We start from the raw sequence: 19,422 nt of genomic DNA on the forward strand, positions 1-19,422 counted from the left end.
CATAGCAATCTTTTTTTTCCAAAATGTTGAAAGTGTTACATATGTCCCGTTACTTCCCTCAGATTCCATAGCCTGTTCCATACTTACATGTCTCTAGATCTATTTTGTTCATTAGATTTCACATATGAGTGAGATCATGTGATACTTGTCTTTCTCCGACTGGCTTATTTCACTTAGCATAATACTCTCCAGGCCACTCCATGCTCTCTTAAAGGGTAAGAGGTCCTTTTTTACTGCTGCATAGTGTTCTATGGTATAAATGTACCACAGCTTTTTTTATCCACTTATCTACTGATGGGCACTTGGGCTGTTTCCAGATCTTAGTATAAATTGCGCTGCTATGAACATAGGAGTGCATAGATTCTTTCTGATTGGTGTTTTGGGTTTCTTAGGCTGTGTTCCTAGAAGTGGGATCACTGGATCAACTGGCAGTTCCATCTTTAAATTTTTGAGGAGACTCCATACTGTTTTCCATAATGGCTGCACCAGTCTGCGTTCCCACCAGCAGTGCACTAGGATTCCCTTTTCTCCACATCCTCTCCAGTACTAGCCATAGCGATTCTTGAAACACCCTTAGATGAAGCTCTTTCACACTCATTTCATTTCAAATGCTAAAGGTTGGGAACACCAAGTCTAGAAAAATCCACAGTGTTTAGGAAACCTATGCACAGGTGAGCAGCTCTAGAGCGGAGTAAAGTGGCTGCAGCACTACCTCAGCTTGCAGACTTGGGGCTGGATCCTGCGCGTTCTTTGGTTGCTACGGCAACACTGAGGCAGCGTCACCTGTGGCTCTGGCGCTGGGCACGCGACAGCACTGCTGTTCCTGATTGGCTGTGGCTCCCCGGCGAGGCAGAAGAAGGAGTGTTGGCATTGGCTCAGCCGGCGCCGGTTGGTGGCCTAGAGGAGGATTTGATTGAAAAAAGCAACGGTGCCGCTGGTATTGGCGCCCCCGAAGTTCCAGGGGCCGGGAGTGGGCTGGGGAGGGCGGGCCGGCCCTCCTATCCGGAGCAGCGGTGACAGCCGCAGAAACGATGAGAAGGACCATTTAGAGATTGGCCTGAAGGAGGGACCTCCCTCCAGCGCGGTGAGTCGAGCAGGGGCGGGCGTCCCCCTGGGTCCGCGCGCGGTTTGAGTAGCGTCCCCAGGGAGGTGCCCACTGGTCCTTGTGGAGCATCCCGAAGCCTCGGGAGTCGACCTGAGGCCGAGGCTGCCAGTGCGCGCCCTTGTGGGCGAGGGAGTCCCTGTGAGCCGTCCTCATAGCCGGTGGGTTGGTGATGGGCGGATGGATGGTGGGAGGGTGCCACCCACGGTGTTTGCTCCAGGAAGTAATTATTCTGGTTACATGGAGCCTGAGCGTGTCTCTTCCATTCTGCCCCCACGTCTCTGGAGACTCAGGCAGAAAACCCTATGATTTTTATACGTTCCCCTGATATGATGCTGCTGGCTCTGGCCCCCTGCTTTTCTGCTCCACGTGGGTGAGCCTCTCCACCTCCATGCCTCAGGCCCAGAGGTCTGCTGATAACTGGAAAGCTTCCACCTCCAGCCTAGTATGCCTCACTGCGCGTCAGACCCCCGAATCCAACTGCCAGTTAACTCCACACCTGTGCACCCCTAAATCCCATTTCCACCCACTCCCACCAGACTGCCTCACCCTTGGGTTTCCTGTCTTGGGCACCACCTATTCAGTTACCAAAACCACCTTCTGGGCAACATCTTTTTTTAATATATTTTATTGATTTTTTACAGAAAGGAAGGGAGAGGGAGAGGGATAGAGAGAAACATCGATCAGCTGCCTCCTGCACACCTCCTTCTGGGGATGTGCCCGCAACCAAGGTACATGTCCTTGATGGGAATCGAACCTGCGACCCTTCAGTCCGCAGGCGGACGCTCTATCCACTGAGCCAAACTGGTTAGGGCTGGGCAACATCTTTGACACTACCACCTCTTCTGCATTGCCAGCAATTGCCAAGGCTGTACCTTCCTCCTAGCTGCCGAGTCAATTCCCACAAACCATCTCCATTCTCCCTGTATTGCATTTTCCACCAATTCCTTGGTTAAATTCAGCACCCATCCAACTCCCCTGATTCCAGTCTGGCCCTGTCAAATCCATTTTTTAAAAAATATATTTTATTGATTTTTTACAGAGAGGAGGGAGAGGGATAGAGAGTTTGAAACATCGATGAGAGATACATCGATCAGCTGCCTCCTACACACTCCCTACTGAGTATGTGCCCACAACCAATGTACATGCCCTTGACCGGAATCTAATCTGGGACCCTGAGTCCTGCAGGCTGACACTCTGTCCACTGAGCCAAACCCATTAGGGCTCAAATCTATTTTCATTCCTATTGTTAGATCTTTCTAAAAAAACATATAAGGGCATTTCCCTGCCTGCAAAAATTCAAATCCAGTTAGGTCTTGTATTGGCAGTTCCATCTTGTTGCCACATTCTCTCCCGTGCATCGTAATTTCACCTGTAGCTCACACTGCCTGCAGAGGAATCCACTTTTTGCGCCATCTCCAGCCCCGTTCTCACTCCCCAGTCATTCTCTGTGTGTTGCCTGATTACTTTTCTGTTTCCTCCTCTGGACTTCCTCTGTGAGGGCAGAGGCCCTGTTTATTTTACTTACACCATTTGTTGTATCTATCACAGTACCATGTACATAGCAGGGGTTCTAGAAATACTTGTTAAATGAATGGCTCTCTAAAATGAGAAATGATTGTTTTTCATTGGCCCCCTTATTAGTTCCAGAAAAGTCAGAAATAACTTCTGGCCAATGAAGCTTCTGCTTCTAAGAGCTGAATGTTGAACTTACAGGTTTTGCTCAGATTTTGAGATCCTTAGTAGTTGGATACTATTTCAGTTCATAGTCTGTATTTCATGATGCTGATAGTTGTTGTTATATGGCATAAGTTTAAAATGGAAAACAGAGTACATCACAGTTTGCAAGAGAGAAGCTTTAGAGTCAGACATACATGGGTTTGAATCCTGGCTCCAACAATTTCGCTCTGTGGCTCACAGCAAATTAGCCTCTAATTAGTTTCTTTACTATGGGCTAATATTAACACCTACCTCATAGGATTATTTTAAAGGCTAAATGTGCATAATCCATATCAAGTGCACCATGCCTTATACTTAGTTTATCTTCACATGTTTACAAAATGGAAACATTTACATGGTTGTTGGTAGCAGCTTTATTCAGTCATCAATACCTGCAAACAACTAACATGTCCTTCAGTGGGTGAATGGGTGAATAAATTGTGACATATCCAGACAATAGAATATTATTCAGTGAAAAAAAGAAATGAAGTATGACAGTGTGAAAAGACATGAAGAAACCTCAAGTGGATATAATTAAATGAAAGAAGCCAATCTGAAAAGGCTATACACTATATTATTTCATCAATATGACCTTCTGGAAAAGACAAAACAATGGAGACAGTAAAAAGATCAGTGGTTGCCAGAGGGTGGGGGACTAGGGGAGGGGGAAAATGAGTAGGCAGAGAACGAAAGGTTTTTAGGGCAGCAAAAATACCTTATCTATAATAATAAAAGCCTATTATGCTAATTAGACCAGACGTCCTTCTGGACAAAGCCGGGGCTGCAGTCTCAGGATCGAAGAAGCCACCGTGGCTGTGAGGGAGGGATCCAGGCCACTGCCCGAAGCTGCAAAGGCCTACTCTTGCACGAATTCCGTGCATCGTGCCTCTAGTGATGTTATAACGATGAATACATTATACATTTGTCTAAACTCATAGAATGTACAACACCAAGAATTACTTAACTTTTCAGTGCCTCGGTTTCATCATCTGTTAAGCGGGAGGTCCAACACTATCTACCTCATAGGATTGTCTTGAGGATTAAATGAATACGTCACAGTGCTTATAAAAGTGAACCCTAAAGAATATTAGCTTTAAAAAGTTAAAATGAAGACTGTGACATTGAAAATGAAACTTTTTTTCGCATTTTATGTCTAGTATTTGTCACCAATGGATCTCAGTCAGTGAATCTAGTCAGATGATTTAAAATAAGCGTGGTAAGTTCTTCAAATTGAGTAGTAATATTGCCAATGATAATATTTACAAGAGCTATCATAATAGTAACTTATATTTCTATAGCAATGACCAGTTTTAAAGGGGCTTCCCTTTATGTAGTTCTGACCACCATCTTATAAAGGAGATGTTGTTAATTCTATTTTTGGTAAATTAGGAAACTGATAAAGAGGTCAGGGACTTTCCGCGGTCACTCAGCGGGCAAGTGGAAACCAGGTCTCCGCAATCACCCTCGCTGCTTTTGGCTGCGTTCCAGCAGTGTCACCGGCAGAATTCACATTCCCAAACCTTTAACCTCTCGTCAGTGGAGACCACGGAATTCATTTAACGTGCAGTTGAATGTTGTACTTGATGTAGATATGAACATCCATCTTTCCTTTAGGAAATGTTACTGTCCCTTTCATATATACTTGAGTTAGTCCATATTTAACATGGATATTGTAAATAGGATATAGAGAGATTTTTGTCTAACATTCTGTAATAACTTGATACTGATCAACTGGGGCAAACTTATTTCATGATAGTTTTTTCATTTTTTCCCCTCCATGTCTAAACAATGATACTCCAGTTGTACTTGGAGCTTCCAAATCATATTTCACGGGATTTGTTCATTCATTCATTCAGCAATCATTTATTGAATTTGTTGTTTGTTCTAACTAGTAGTGCTGTCCTGGATGCTGAGGATGAGCAAGCTAACTATCATTTCTATTCGTGACTAGTTTACAGTAGACTAAGGAGACAGACATGCATATTTATTCAATTATTGCCTGAATCTTCCCCTTTATTAAGAGCTGCAAGGCAGTGCCGGGTGGGGCTGTGACTATATCAAGGAGGTCAGCGAAAATTTCCTTAAAGAGTGGATACTTGAGCCCTGACTGGTTTGGCTCAGTGGATAGAGCCTCGGCCTGCGGACTGAAGGGTCCCAGGTTCGATTCCAGTCAAGGGCATATACCTTGGTTGAGGACACATCCCCAGTAGGAGATGTGCAGGAGGCAGCTGGTCAATGTTTCTCTCTCATTGATGTTTCTAGCTCTCTATCCCTCTCCCTTCCTCTCTGTAAAAAATCAATAAAATACATTAAAAAAAAAAAGAATGGATACTCGAGTTGAGACATGAATGATGGATGAGCCTTCCAGGCCTTTCTGTACCAATCTGACCCTTATATCCAAGAGTTCAAGTCCTGAGGCATCGAGGAGAAGCAGGGCTGGGACAAGGATTCAGGGCTTTGTATGAGTGGAGCTGGCTAGGGGGTCAGAGGCATCATCTCATGAAACACCTCATAGGCCTTGATAAGTTTTGTTTTTATCCTAAGAGACATGGAAGCTCATGAAGGCTTAATTGGTCAAATTTGTATCACACAAGGGGTGCTTTCGTTGCTGTGTGGAGAATGGATTTTTTGTCTTTGGGAGGAGGGAGAAGTTGAAAGTGGAGGGACCATTTAAGAAGTGAGTACTGTAGTTCAGGTGGTGATGTAGACTAGGGTGTTGGCAGTGAGCATGGAGAGAGGTGAACAGACTGGAGCCATGTTGAGTAAGACAAGAGTCAGGATTTAGTGATCAAATGAGCAAGGGGGTGAGGAGGAGGGCAGTGTCATTTTCCTGAGGCTCATGCCTTTATTTGAGACTATTTTGTCCCATAAGTTGGCTGCAGTCTTGGAGGTCACTGCTCATTCATGTACCCATTATTCACTTCTTTCCAGATTTCCCAGCTCCAGTTCAACTCATCTACTCACCATATCTCTAAACCACTCTCAGGATCTAGCCCCCAAACCTCTGGTTCACTCTCCTGGAGTATTCTTCACCCACCCTACCTATTCTTATGGACCTTCTTCAGGCCCCCAGGGTTCATGAGCCTTTCCACAGCTCTTCAGCCCACAGTGATCTTTCTTTCCCTCGAATTCATTCAATTTGTAATCTCGTATGGACATTCATTTTCTCTGCTTTCTGACATTTCTAGTGTTTTAATTTAATCCCTTGTTTTAGGCTGAACTGTTAAAAAAAAAAGACAAATTTTTCATATTAACTACATATTTACGATTTCCCCCACACACTGAATTGTGGATGAATTTTTTTGATAGTGCTCAGGAGTCTCTTCTGCACAGAGCAGAGTAAATAATAAAGTGCACTTAACACACACTGAATTGTGGATGAATTTTTTTGAGTCTCTTTTGCACAGAGCAGAGTAAATAATAAAGTGCACTTAGAATGGAATGTTATTAGGGGAAATATTTTATTTTATGGCTCAGAAAGTACTTCTGGTTTCTTGCAGTCCTGCCAATTGTTGTGAACATCAGTATGTTTACCCGGTGTTCCCATCACCCTTAGAAGGTCTAGGGCTGAGTCCATACTCACTGATTACTAGTTCATGACTCACTTATTATTATGACTTATTCCCATGATGGTTAACTTTTTGAAGAAGACATTTGGGATCATGTCTTATTCAGTGTAGTCGCCTCAATACCTGGCATATATGAGGAGATCAATAATTATTTCTTAAGGGAATGAATGAATATTATTTTCACAGTTCTCTCTCACACAAAAACAGGGAATTGAATGTAATTTTGCTGTGTTTGGGGCTAAAGAGAAAAGGGAAATTTGGTGTGCTGCTTTAGTTATTTTCATTGGCCAATAGAAACTCTTCCTTCATATCACCAGCACCTTTTCTCTCATTTATTTATGTTAATATATTTTTACTGATTTCAGAGAGGAAGAGAGAGGGAGAGAGAGATAGAACATTAATGATGAGAGAGAAATATTGATCAGCTGCCTTCTGTATGCCCCTTACTGGGGAAAGAGCCCACAATCAAGGCATATGCTCTGACTGGGAATTGAACCATGACCTCCTGGTTAATAGCTTGATGCTCAACCACTGAGCAACACTGGCCAGGCAATGGACCTATTTTTCCTTTTTTTTAATTAAATATATTTCTTTGTTGATTTCAGAGAGGAAGGAAGAGGGAGAGAGAGATAGAAATATCAACGATGAGAGAGAATCATTGATTGGCTGCCTCCTGCACGCCCCCTACTGGGGATCGAGCCTGCAACCGGGGCATGTACCCTTGGTCGGAATCGAACCCGGGACCCTTCAGTCCACAGGCCGACGCTCTATCCACTGAGCCAAACTGGCTAGGGCTATTCTTCCTTTTTAATATCACTACTTAATATATGGGCCTCGGGTTCATTTGTCCTAACACAGGCACATGCTAAACTCTGTCATGCGTGGACTTGGGTTAGCAGCCACACAGACTCGAACACAGACATAACACAAATAACATTATGCAGTGACTGTTGAGGGGATTCATAGAAATTGCATTCATATCTTCAAGTATTTCCCTGTATCACAAAATATATGAGTTTGCATGGGAATAAAGCTTGAAAATAAGAAAATTGTAATGGCATTTTTTGCTGCATATTCTATTTGATTTTGGAGCAGCATTCTCAGACCAACTTGGGTAGCTATTAGCCAGAGGAAAATGAAGGTAAACTTTTAAAGGAGTATCTAACATATAGCCTCTGGTTAATAAATATTTGTGGGAATGAGTGGGAGACAATCAGAATACTGTACTATTAGAATGTTTGATTCTTTTAGCCTCCAAGTGCTTATTTAAATGAAAAATAGAAAATTGTTTACAGTATAAACTCTTTGCACAAGGAAGGTGTCAAGTCTGTTGACTCAGGAGCAAGGCCATGATGATACTTGCCCTTAGCTGGCAAGGCGCTCCTGCCAATGGAGGTTCTGTAGCAACTGGGTCTTTGTTTTCTACTCTGATGGTGATATTACTGAACACCACCTACCTATTTCACATGAGTGAACCGGGATGAGTGAATGGATGTTTGTAAGCACTCCAGGGTCCAGGAGGTGGAGTTATGCAAGCATCAATTCTTATTATATCACCCTTGGCCCTCGGCTAAGGGCCAGAGCCAACAAATCCCCCCTTTCCCATCTACCCCAGAGTTTGCCATTAAGATTTAGGCCCTGCAGGTGAACTGGGCTTTGTTCTCCTTCTACTCCCAGGTACATTTTACCTCTTTGGGTCACGGTTTCTTCATGTGTTAAATGAAAGACGTTGAATCAAGACCTGCAACCGGTGACCTGTAGATCTGCTTTGTATGTCCCGTGAAAGTGTTTCAATTTCTTTAGCTTCATTTTTAATGTGATTTTGAGTCCCTTTAGGGAAGGTATGTCTTCTCAGGTTTGACTGAAGCCCTGCCACTCTCTGTCATCTACTCTACATCTGTCATTCATTCATCTTGTGTTTCTAGGCACTGAAGGTGTTAGACCCCTGATACTAGATGTGCTCTAAGGTTCTTCCTTATAGTAACTGTCTCTGTTCTGCTAGCTCCACGCATCGTTTATTGAAGAACAATAACAATGTTATGTAAGGGATAAAATCCAGCCTACAGTTTAGCAGGGGTGGGCAAACTTTTTGACTCGAGGGCCACAGTGGGTTCTTAAACTGGACCGGAGGGCCGGAACAAAAGCATGGATGGAGTGTTTGTGTGAACTAATATAAATTCAAAGTAAACATCATTACATAAAAGGGTACGGTCTTTCTTTTCAATAGTTTTATTCATTTCAAACGGGCTGGATCTGGCCCGTGGGCCGTAGTTTGCCCACGGCTGGTTTAGAGACTCCCTCTTTGAGCTATAATAGGTATGAATAAGTCATGTTTCTTATAGAAGTTCCTTAATTTTTCTTATCACTTCACTTTTAAACTGTGTATGTGGCACCATCCAAGTGGCTCAGTTGGTTGGAGCATTGTCCTGTACACCAAAAGGTTGTGGGTTCAATCCTAGTTAGAGCACATACCTAGGTTGTGGGTTCTATCCTTGGTATCCAGAGAAAACCGATCAATGTTTTCCTCTCTTTTCCCCTTCCGCTCTAAAAATCAATAAAAACATATCCTCAAGTGAGGATTAACAAAAATAAAAATAAAAGGAAGAGTGTGTGTCTTTTATTTGCCATTAAGTTGTCCAATTTAACGTAACACTTTCTGTGCAGGATACATAGTTTTTTTAGCACACAATTAATTTGAAAAAGACCAAGTACCTATATCTGTGAGATTAAGTGCAATTATTCTTTGGAAAAAAAAAAGAACCCTTCCTCTATTCTCAGAGCACTTTAGTTAAATAAACTGCTCAAGTGGCCAACACATTTTTAAGTTTTTTAAAATACAATTTTAGACTCACATGAAAACTATAAAAATAGTACAGTGAGTTTTTATATACCCTTCACTCAGCTTCCCCTAATGTTAGTATCTTGCAACACTGTGGTACAATTATCACGATTTGGAAAATAATGTTTAACCAATGCATTTAACACATTTTTTTTTGCTTATTTCTGGTTGCTTTATGTGAGTTATATCTTATTTTTATCACTTTTTGCAAAGAACCACTATGAAAGGAATTTTAAGAAAAATATATCCACAGTAAAGGAAGTGGAGAAATGATTTTTCATTTTGCAATGCCAGCAAGGTACAGGGCTGGAGGTCCTCTAAGTTTCTTTACTGTTTACTTGAGCACAGACAGAACTGTAACTTGTCATCTTGTGGGAAGTTAACCATAATTCATCAATAGAAATAAGGACGCCCTGGTGTTGGTACAAGGAAGTTTCACTTCCTTTTGTGGTAAGGTTCATAGCAGTTTATTTTAGTTCTTTTTCAAAATAATAAACCCGTTGTGGCCAAAGTGGCAATTACCTTTAGTTATACCAAACTCTCTTACTATAATTACTTTCTAAGTGTTGTCTTTTTTAATCATTAGCAAATATAGTAAATAAAATAAGGTGCAACCCTAAGTGATTAGAAGGAAAAGGAGGCATTGTAGGGTTTGAAGTATTTCCGTAATGAATCAAATGACTTTGTAAAGATGAGGCATTTGGGGATATTTGGAGCAGCCAAGTCACCTGTGGGATAACAAAATTTCCAGGTAGAAAATCTGAAAACCATATCACAAATATCATGATATGTAGAGTAGTGGGTTTAAATTGTACGGGTTAGATTAATTACACTCAATTAGGTGATTTAACCATGGCTTGGATATCTTTCTCTGTCATATGTGTTTATCCTGCAATTACCAAGCGATTGAAAGCAAACGAGCTGTGTGTCTCTGGGGACTTCTTTTAGAATCAACCCAAATTTCAGGTGACAGTAGAAGATAGGAATTACATTTGTTTCTTTTTTTTTTTAATGGATTAAAAAATTCATCAGAATTGCGGTGATTTCTGTGCTTTCCTGGGGCTGTAAACACCAAACCCATGTGCCTGTCCTGTGATGTATGGAAAGATATTCTCTCTCCCTCGGGAGATAGGATTTGGTTCCTAGGACTGAGGTACCATGGAGAGACACCAAAAGTTTCTGTTGTTAAAGTAATATGCATTTGGATTTTACATATACATTTACATATAAATTTACATATAAAAATGTACTTTTTTTTCAGAACACACACACACACACACACACACACCCGCACACACCATTTCAGCTTTTCCATTTAAAATCAAATGAAAGTCGATGTGAGCACAGTGTTTGTGTAGCAAGTATTGTAATCTCTTTGGCCTCATCTCATCTCTAAAATAAATGATAGAAAATGAGTGGGTTTCTAATTGTAATTTTAGCAGAAGAACCCTTTTCTCAAATGAACCTGTACACAGAACCCCCAGAGAAGCAGGACTTGCTAGGGTTCATGCAAGTGGGGAGTCCATGCTCAGCCCTACCTGACCACACCTCTCCCCTCCCAGGCTCACTCTCGCCCTCTTTTGGTTGTCCTGGGATTGACAATACTCAGGCTGTGTACTTGGGGTAGTGGCTCTCAGAGAACCATCTAGGGTTGCTATGAAAACCGTATTGTTATTTGAAAAGAAAGACTGCAGTTGTCTAGGCCATTGTTATTTAGCTGGTCTCCAAACTGGTATGTTACTGTCCATGAGGAGAGTGTTTAGAGATGTTTACAGGAATTTAACATTGCCACAACAATTCCCACCCCCCCCATTGACCTCATGGGGGGGGCATCCCCACCCTCTACCCCCAGACCTTCACCACACTATTGTCTGTGTCCATGGGTTATGCATATATGCATGCAAGTTCTTTGGTTAATCTCTTCCCACCCACCTACCCTCTCCTGCCTTCCCGCTGACGAGAGATTTTTAAAAATACTCACCCAAGGACAGGCTTTTATTGAATTTTTAGAGAGAGAGCAAGAGAGAGAAACATCAATGTAACAGAGAAACATTGTTCGGTTGCCTCCTGTATGTGCCCTGACCAGGAATCAAACCTACAACCAACAGAGCCACACAGGTAGGGAGAGATTTTTGAACTAAAATAATGACACAGGTTTTAAAAAAAATATTTTTTATCCACTTGTTAATTTTTATTTAATTAATACAGGGTGGGGAAAAGTAAGTTTATAGGGAAAATAACACAACAATTAAGAAATAGTAATACAAGAATAAACTCTGTTTCATGTACTCACGACTGTAAAACCTTCTTTTGTCCCACCTGTTTATTGTTTGCCTCTCAGGTGTCTGGTGACTAAGGGAGGGCCAGTCCCTGGACTTACGGGGAGACCAGGCAATTGCAATAGTTCATGTATAAGTTTGCAATGTAGGGAGTACAGGCTTCCCTGGGGCACTGAGAAGGCGCACCAGGTTGGGGGGCCCTAATTCTAAAATTAAATAATTGTTAAAAAACAAATAATTCACAAACTGGTAAAAAACACCTTAAGCCACTTTCTACAGATTCTGACAAGTATTTTTTTATTTTTATACTGTGTCGTGCACTGTTCTAAGTGCTGTTCTGTGTGCTGGGGACATATTTGTGGATAAAACAGACACAATCTTTGTCACACGGGGCTTATGATCTTGTGCAAGGAAACCAATAAATGGACAAGGGGGTTTCCGATGTTAATAAGCTCCAGAAGGAAGAATGGGGGCGGGTGTGGGGTGTGGGGGTGGTGCTAAAGTGGTGTTTGGGAGTGGATATGTTGTAGAGATTGGTCAGGGGAGCCCTCAGTGTGGAGGGGACATCTGAGCTGAGACCTGAATGACACGAGAGAGCCTGCAGGAGAACATGAGAGGGAAACAGCGAGGCTTTCAGGCAGGAATGATGCTGGGAGAAAGCCAGCATGGCCGCCGTGGAGTAAGCGAGAGGGAAGGGAGAGGATAGAAGAGCTCCGAGGTGAAAGTCATGGTTAGAAGCCAAGTGCACCAGGGAAGGCCACAGGAAGGTTGTAAACTACAGAGTGGCAGGATCTGCTTCAAAGTTTATTCATTTAGTATTAAAAAATAATTTTATTTTGATTTTAGAGAGAGAGGAAGGGAGAGGGATAGAGAGATAGAAACATCCATGTGAGAGACCTCTGGCATGCCTCCCACTGAGGATCGAGCCGAAACCTGGGCATGTGCCCTAATTGTGAATCCAACTGGGGACGTCTTGGTTCATGGGTCAACACTCAACCATTGAGCCACACCAGCCAGGCTGATTCACATTTTAAATCAATCCCATGGGCTCCTGCAGATAGAGAGGAGCAAGAGTGGAAACAGAGAAACCAGTGAGGAGGTGGTGACAGTGGTCCGGGCAAGCGCTGCAGTGGCTCGGAGTACAGAGCAATAGCAGTGGGAGTGGGAGTGGAGACGAGGGAAAGCTGACTGACTGGTCCCGGTGGTGGTGGCTGGAATGTGGGAGGTAAAGGAGAGGGATGGAGAACATTGTCTAGACTAGCTGGGTGGTGCCAGTGACTAGGTGAGGGCCCTATGGTCCGGGGGTGGGGTTCCAGAGTTTTGTTCGGGGTGCATTAAATTTGGGCTGCTTGTTAGACATCCAGGTGAGGACTGTGCATCGAGGAGCTCAGGATGGGGTTTGGGCTGACGGTATACATTTGGAATTACAAAGCCATGGGACTGCCAGAGATCCCTTAGGGGGAAGCAGGTAGATGAGAAGAGAAGAAGAGAAGGGGAGGGGAGGGGAGGGGAGGGATTCAAATTGAATTTGTGGGAGTATCGCTAACTAGAACCTGGGAGGGGAGAAGAGGGCCAGAGACCAAGCTGATTGCTAGGCCGCAAGTTCATGCTAGCATCTGGAGAGGTCAAACAATGGAGCAGGGACATGTGACTCATTAGCTGAGAGCTACTGCAGGAGGCCCGGGCTCAGCCTGGAGCCACAGTAAAGATTCTTGTTCCCTCATCACCCACAGCTCCTCCACTGGAGTCGGTGATCCCAGTGGACGACGTGGGCATTCCACCAACAGCCTCTTCCATCCCTTATGCCTGTTTGTTTGTCGTGGGTATTGGCTTCAATGTTCCTTTTTTGGCGGACTCCCCCCAAGCTATCAGAGGCCCCTTAGTCCCCAGACAGGAGTGGCTGGGAGAGATGACCTCTCTTGGTGGCCTCTAAGCAGTGACTGAAGACTGCAGGAGCAGGAAAGCCCGGCTCCCTTCCCTCGGCCTTAGACAGCTCTGAGGCAGAGCCTGTACCCTGCAGAGTTCTCCTGGGAATCAGGCTGAAGCTACCCTCTGGAGAGCTTTTGCCTTAGCGAGCATCCTTGCTGGACCTGTCTTGGTAACACTTTCTCACTAAGCTGTCTCCTCTGGGCAACTTGACTGAAGCTCTGAACAGCTCTCCCCGCTACCAAGCCTGCCCCCTTGTTCCAGGCCCCATTCTGAGATTATAACCACTGGTATAGTGTCATCATTAAAAAAAAATAATGATAATACAATCAGAGGACATATTTTAAAGCTTTCCCAAATTCTCAGTTATTATTTTTTGGAATAGTTTATATATCAACAGCCATCAAGTGGAAAGGATTTTTTTTTTTTTAATCATAAAATCAATTCTCTGTTTCTACTGATTCTGATGGATTTGTTTACTGTTCAATTAAGTGAGACATTTCCAGGGAGTTATTTATTTTCACTCTTCCGGCTCAAAGAGTAAATGTGAATCTTAAACTGATAAAACGATTAGCTGATTATTTCCTGTTCACATACCGGTCAATGTCATTACAGAGATTAAGCAGGGTGGTAAGGTAGGTGTTTAGCAGGATTTGCCTGCCATGGATGTGATCTCTGGCAGAAGAAGCCTGCGAGCTTTTCCACCCATTTTCATGTGCTAATCTCTGTAGCTTTCATTCCCTGCTTGTAAGACAGTCTGCAGCTGTGGTCTGAGCAGGAACGGGAAGCCAAAGGGCCAGTGTGTCTATGTGGAATTTTCCCTCTGTCATTGAGGGAAAAGTAAAATTAGATTTTATTTATCTTGACTGGATTTCCATTTATTTTAGAACTTCTGGGGGTATTTTAATATCTGTCTATAAAAAGCACTTGGATCTTTTAAGGAATAATTTAAAAAATGTTTTTATTGATTTCAGAGAGGAAGAGAGAGAGGGAGAGAGATAGAAACATCAGTGATGAGAGAGAATCATGGATCGGCTGCCTCCTGCATGTCCCCCACTGGGGATCGAGCCTGCAACCAGGGCATGTGCCCTGACTGGGAATAGAATCATGATCTCCTGGTTCATAGGTCGACACTCAACCACTGAGCCACACCGGCTGGGCTTAAAGAATAATTTACATATCATGCATTCTTCCTCTCTTCCACCCCCTCCCCTCCCTCTTGCCTTTCTTTCCTTCTTTTCTCTCTTTTCCTTTCCTTTCCTTTCTTTTCCTTCTTTTCTTTTCTCCCTCCCTTCTACTCTCCCTTCATTCCCTCTGTCCTTCCTCCCTGCCTTCCTTTCTTTTTTCCTTTCTTTCTGAGTAAAGCCAATGCTAATTCAAATCTGTAGCTGAATATCATACAAAACATATTTTAAACTTCCCAAGTGGGTTTTTCTTTGCTTGTGGTAGAATCACAAAATTGTGATAGCCTCTTTTACCTTTAACAGTTTTCTGTCTGAGATTAGACATAGTAAACACATATTTGTGAAATGGATGAGTCCATAGTGTTATGTCCTAGGCACAATCCTAAAATATCAGTGATGTGTTTTTCTTGGTGTGCATCTGTGATGAGAGGCTTGGCCCCCAGCTGCTAATTTCAGCTCAACTCTTTGTCACAAATATGACAACTATATTGGGAAAATAATTTTTAATTCCTTAAACTGTCTGTACATTTCACAAAATTAAATTTTACTAGTCTCTGTTGCCGTGGAACACCCATTGGCAATTCTTTTTGCCTCTAAATACTTCTGAAGCACTTGGATGCTGATCATTGATTTCATAATACATCGAGGCATGCAGTTATAAGACAGTAATACATGCTTTTTCATGCCTGAAAAACACGCCATGAAGTCAAGCTATGGCATTGAGGCACAGTGGAAACATTTGTATCCAGTCAAATTAAACTAATAGTATACTTAATTTTGCATTTGCTATAGAGTTGAAAGTCTGGGTATCTTCAACTTCCTTTTTGTTTCTATTCTGGAAACTAAAACAATTGAATGAGAAGTTTGTTAAGGGTAAAAAAGCAAACAAATAAATTGTTCTGCCCATTTGTGAACTCGTATTTTGAGTGGGGGTGGGAAATAGTACTAAAGTTGATCTTGGAAAGTTGACAGTGACCACAAAGCTCAATTCAGAAGACTGAAATGCCTATCGGGTTATATTTTGAGGTGCACTCTCCCACTTGTTAAAAGAACAAAATTCAACTGAGTAAATTTTAAAACTTTTTATTGGCTTTATTCAGCAGTTTATAAATTGGGCAGCAGCATCCAATCTAGCAGATAGAAAGGAGCTTTGAGTTGCTGTACAAACAGAAAGACTTTTAGAGGCAGCACGGAGCAGGAGTGAGGAAGTTGTACTCGGCAGAAAGCAGGCCGGCACCGGCTGCTGCAAGGTTGCTTTACCGAAAGGGGATGGTTAGGAGTTTGTCAGGTAGATTACCTAACGAATGCTGGCTTAAGTTTCCACTTCTGGGCGAGCTGAAACTGTAACTAAGTGTTGGTTCAGTAATGTGGGGCTTAGCATAAGTGACTCCATTTTGGGTCTGTTGAATTGTTTTTAACAAGATGGTTGAATGAGTTCAGGGCCTGTCCAACTGTTGCAGAAGAGCTTATGACTGGAATTGATCCATGTGGGGATTCAAACACTTAGGAATTCTGGAAATTCAGTGACATTGTTGTGCGTTGCTCTGGACACTGTAATGCTTATTTGCAAGTGGATGAGGCTTTCTCTGGGACTCTTATGGACATGACCTGTGATGAGGGAGGAACCCCTAACTAGAAGCTATGGTCAAGGATACTTGTCAAGAAAGACCAGTAAGAAGGCATAATAGCATCAGTGGGGATGTAGGTATCTGCTTATAAATATACATATTTTAGAAACCCCAAATGAGGACACTTTTCCTGACATGCAGAACAATACTTACTTGTAGTAATGGGTCAGAATGTTTGAAATCAAGAATGACTTAGAAACTATAGGCTCTGGAGTACTATAAACCATTCTCTAAATGTACCCAGAGGTCTTCGGATGAGAATAGTAAATGGTATTCATATGGACATATTTTTTTTTTGCATATTTAAGTAAATGTTATAAATGACTTTTTGGCTGTATTAACTGAGAATATTTTGGAGCATCCGACCCAACTAAAGTTTTTCCCTCTGGTTTACTTTGAAAGGAATGCAATGTTAATTCTGGGGCGTTGACGTTTGACAATGCCTGATCAAGACAGGAAGGTGAAGACCACAGAAAAATCAACCGATAAAAAACAGCAAGGAATCACCAGCACCAGGTAACCCCATACTGAGGCTTTGCTAATTATGAACTCAGGCAGTGGCCAGCAATCAGATTTAATAGGGTTCTGAGAAATAGCGTGGACCCTTGGCCACTGCTACTCTGGGTTGCGGTGTTTCTGTAATGTTTGACCATTTGCAAAGTTCTAAAGAAGTGTTTAGTGTGCGTATGTTTCTGTCCATAAAAGCAGGCCTCCCGGTGGCAGTGCCATCAGTGGGTGACATGCCTAGTTCGCCTGGAGTCTTCTGCTGGCTGACATTGTGTTATTCTTTCTTCTAGGGACTATTCAGATCTTAAAAGACTTCGGTGCCTTTTGAACGTCCAATCAAGCAAACAACAGGTAGGGTTTTCAAAGAAGATGTGGACGTCAATAAAAAGGGAATCACGTGTTTCCAAAGGGATCCATTCAACATCTTTATGAATGATATGCCTACTTCTCTTTTTTCTTTTGCATATTTTGTCTTTCTTCACCCAGTTGTTCCTCTCATACCTGCCAAGATTGGGGGCATCCGTAGTCTTTTCCTTCTTCTCCTCTCAGGCCTTGGACCCGCTCTATTCTATGCTTGTTGCCATGTGTCCTCATTACCAAAGCTCTCAGGTCTGGAAACAGCATGTCTTCTATTGAATGCCCGATGTTCAAGTCTTCAGAGCTTTGGGGCAAGTGATTTTTTCAAAACACTCTTCACCACATTTCCCTTCTTCTCCTCTTCACCCCCCTCACGCTGCCCACCTGCTACAGCTACGCTCTTGAGGATTGCTGCAAATTGTCTCTTACTGAAAAGAGGGGAAAGGAGTGAGTTTGGGCTATTTTTATAATAGTATTTTTATATTTTTATTAGACAGAAAAAGGAATTTATCTGGACACATGTCTTTTTTTGTTTTGCTTCTGTAAGACTTTAGAGAGGCAAGAGATTAAAGGCCATCCCTGGAGGTTTGGGAACCAACCCAGCAATGCTAATAATAATAAAAGAAGACACTTATGTAGCACTGTTAACTAGTAAGTGGCTGGGATGGGACTTGACCGTGGTGGCATGGCTCCAAAGCCTGCTATGCTATTCTCATTTCACTTGTGTAAGAGCTCGTCTGGTGGTAACTCAACATCGATGGTCTTTGCTATATCAACCAAACTTCGCAGAGAACTGCAGCATTTCTCTCTATTTATTTATAGCAGAGAATGACTTTCTAATGATTTGATGGCAACTAAAGGCCAAATAATGATAGTTCATTTTAGGGAACACTTACTATGTGCCTGATGCTTTTCCTGCCTTACCCTGCGTAACAACCAAAGCTCCCCCTTTTACACGTAAGGAGCCAGAAGCACAGAGAGGTTAGATGACTTTCCCAAGATCACACAGACAGCTAATGGTAGAAGACAGATCTGAACTCAAACATGCCATCTCTGCAATGTGTGCCTCTAACCACTGAGATACCTTTTAAATGACTTGGGAAATTCAATCATGTGCAGTTAAAAAAGTAGTCGAGTAAGCTCTGATTTGGAGCAAACATGGCCTTAAAACATTTTTTCTCCTGTCACTTCCTTCTTCTCTGTTACTAATGCCACACCCTCACTCTCCTCGCAGTAACTCCTTTCTTTTCACCCTCTGATGTCAGCAGTCACTCTTACCCTTTGTCTGTCTTGACACTGCTTAGTATCCTTCTGGCTCACTGCTCACAACCTTCATGAATCACTGCACCAAGTCCAGCCCATTCTCCCTTAGTAAGGTGAGCAGGATGACTCAGTATGCAGTTCTGGTTGTAGTTCCCATTCTCTCTCACTGTAAGTTGTTACCATATTGTCAGACTTCTGCCTTTTCTTTCTGTTCCCTTCTCCCGAATTTCTTACCTATTTCCAAGACTCAAATCTAGTGATGCCACCTCCACAAAAAGCTTTCCCTGTATCTTCCATTCTAGAAGTGAGCATCTCTCTTCTCAAAGCACCATCTTTCACTCTCGTAGCATTATTTTCTCCATTGTTTTGGAAACTCTTGCCTACATGTCTGATTTCCTGGCAAGAGGATAGATTTCCCAATGCCAACAACTTTGACTTATGCCTCTGCTTCCCTGTCTCCTCTATTCCGTGAATTCTTGGTCAGTTTTGCCAAATTGAACTGTGTCTTAAGAATTGGGTTACCACATGGGTATGTATAACAACCCTCTAGCCAGGGTAAAAGAATCACCAGTGGTGGTTTTGGCAGTAGTTTTCCACCTTTGAAGCTCATGCTGCACTAGATCTATTGTGTCCCCTTTCAACACCTGGCTGTTAATGAAAGTGAATTGAATAGTTTCCCTCTGCCCTTAAAACCAGTTTTAGAATTTGCAATCTGTTGTTTGATAAGTTCATATGGCTTATCTTTCTGTGAAATATTTCACATGTATAAAAATTTGTATTTGTAATGTTTTAATTACTCAGAAAGCAGATGGTTCTATGAAAAATAACTGCTCAACTATGTGAAGGTCCCAAGGTTCACGAAATTCATTCCTAATTCTGTGTATAAAACTTTCATTCATTTTAAATTCTAAAATAATAAATCTTATTCTGAACACCCTATTCTCCTTTCCATAAAATAGTGTAGAGGCATTTATAGGAGAAAGAAGAAATTGGAAGGAATAAATCAAGAATTTGTTTATAGATTATTTGTTCCAGAAAGAGATAAGGAG

At 42.3% G+C, this 19,422-nt stretch overlaps 1 protein-coding gene across 1 annotated transcript in view; it reads left to right on the forward strand.

Annotated features, from left to right (window-relative positions):
• Positions 1–943: 943 nt before the first annotated feature.
• The window catches only part of NEK10 (NIMA related kinase 10), a 139,093-nt gene continuing 120,614 nt past the window's right edge, over positions 944–19,422 (forward strand). The window contains exons 1-3 of the mRNA XM_015562099.1: positions 944–1,084; positions 16,649–16,762; positions 17,044–17,104. Coding sequence (XP_015417585.1) covers positions 16,686–16,762; positions 17,044–17,104 — 138 coding nt within the window. The 5' untranslated portion in view covers positions 944–1,084; positions 16,649–16,685. The remainder of the gene's footprint in view (positions 1,085–16,648; positions 16,763–17,043; positions 17,105–19,422) is intronic.

The sequence above is a fragment of the Myotis davidii genome, unplaced genomic scaffold (assembly GCF_000327345.1).
Source record: "Myotis davidii unplaced genomic scaffold, ASM32734v1 scaffold1910, whole genome shotgun sequence".
Taxonomy (NCBI): domain Eukaryota; kingdom Metazoa; phylum Chordata; class Mammalia; order Chiroptera; family Vespertilionidae; genus Myotis; species Myotis davidii.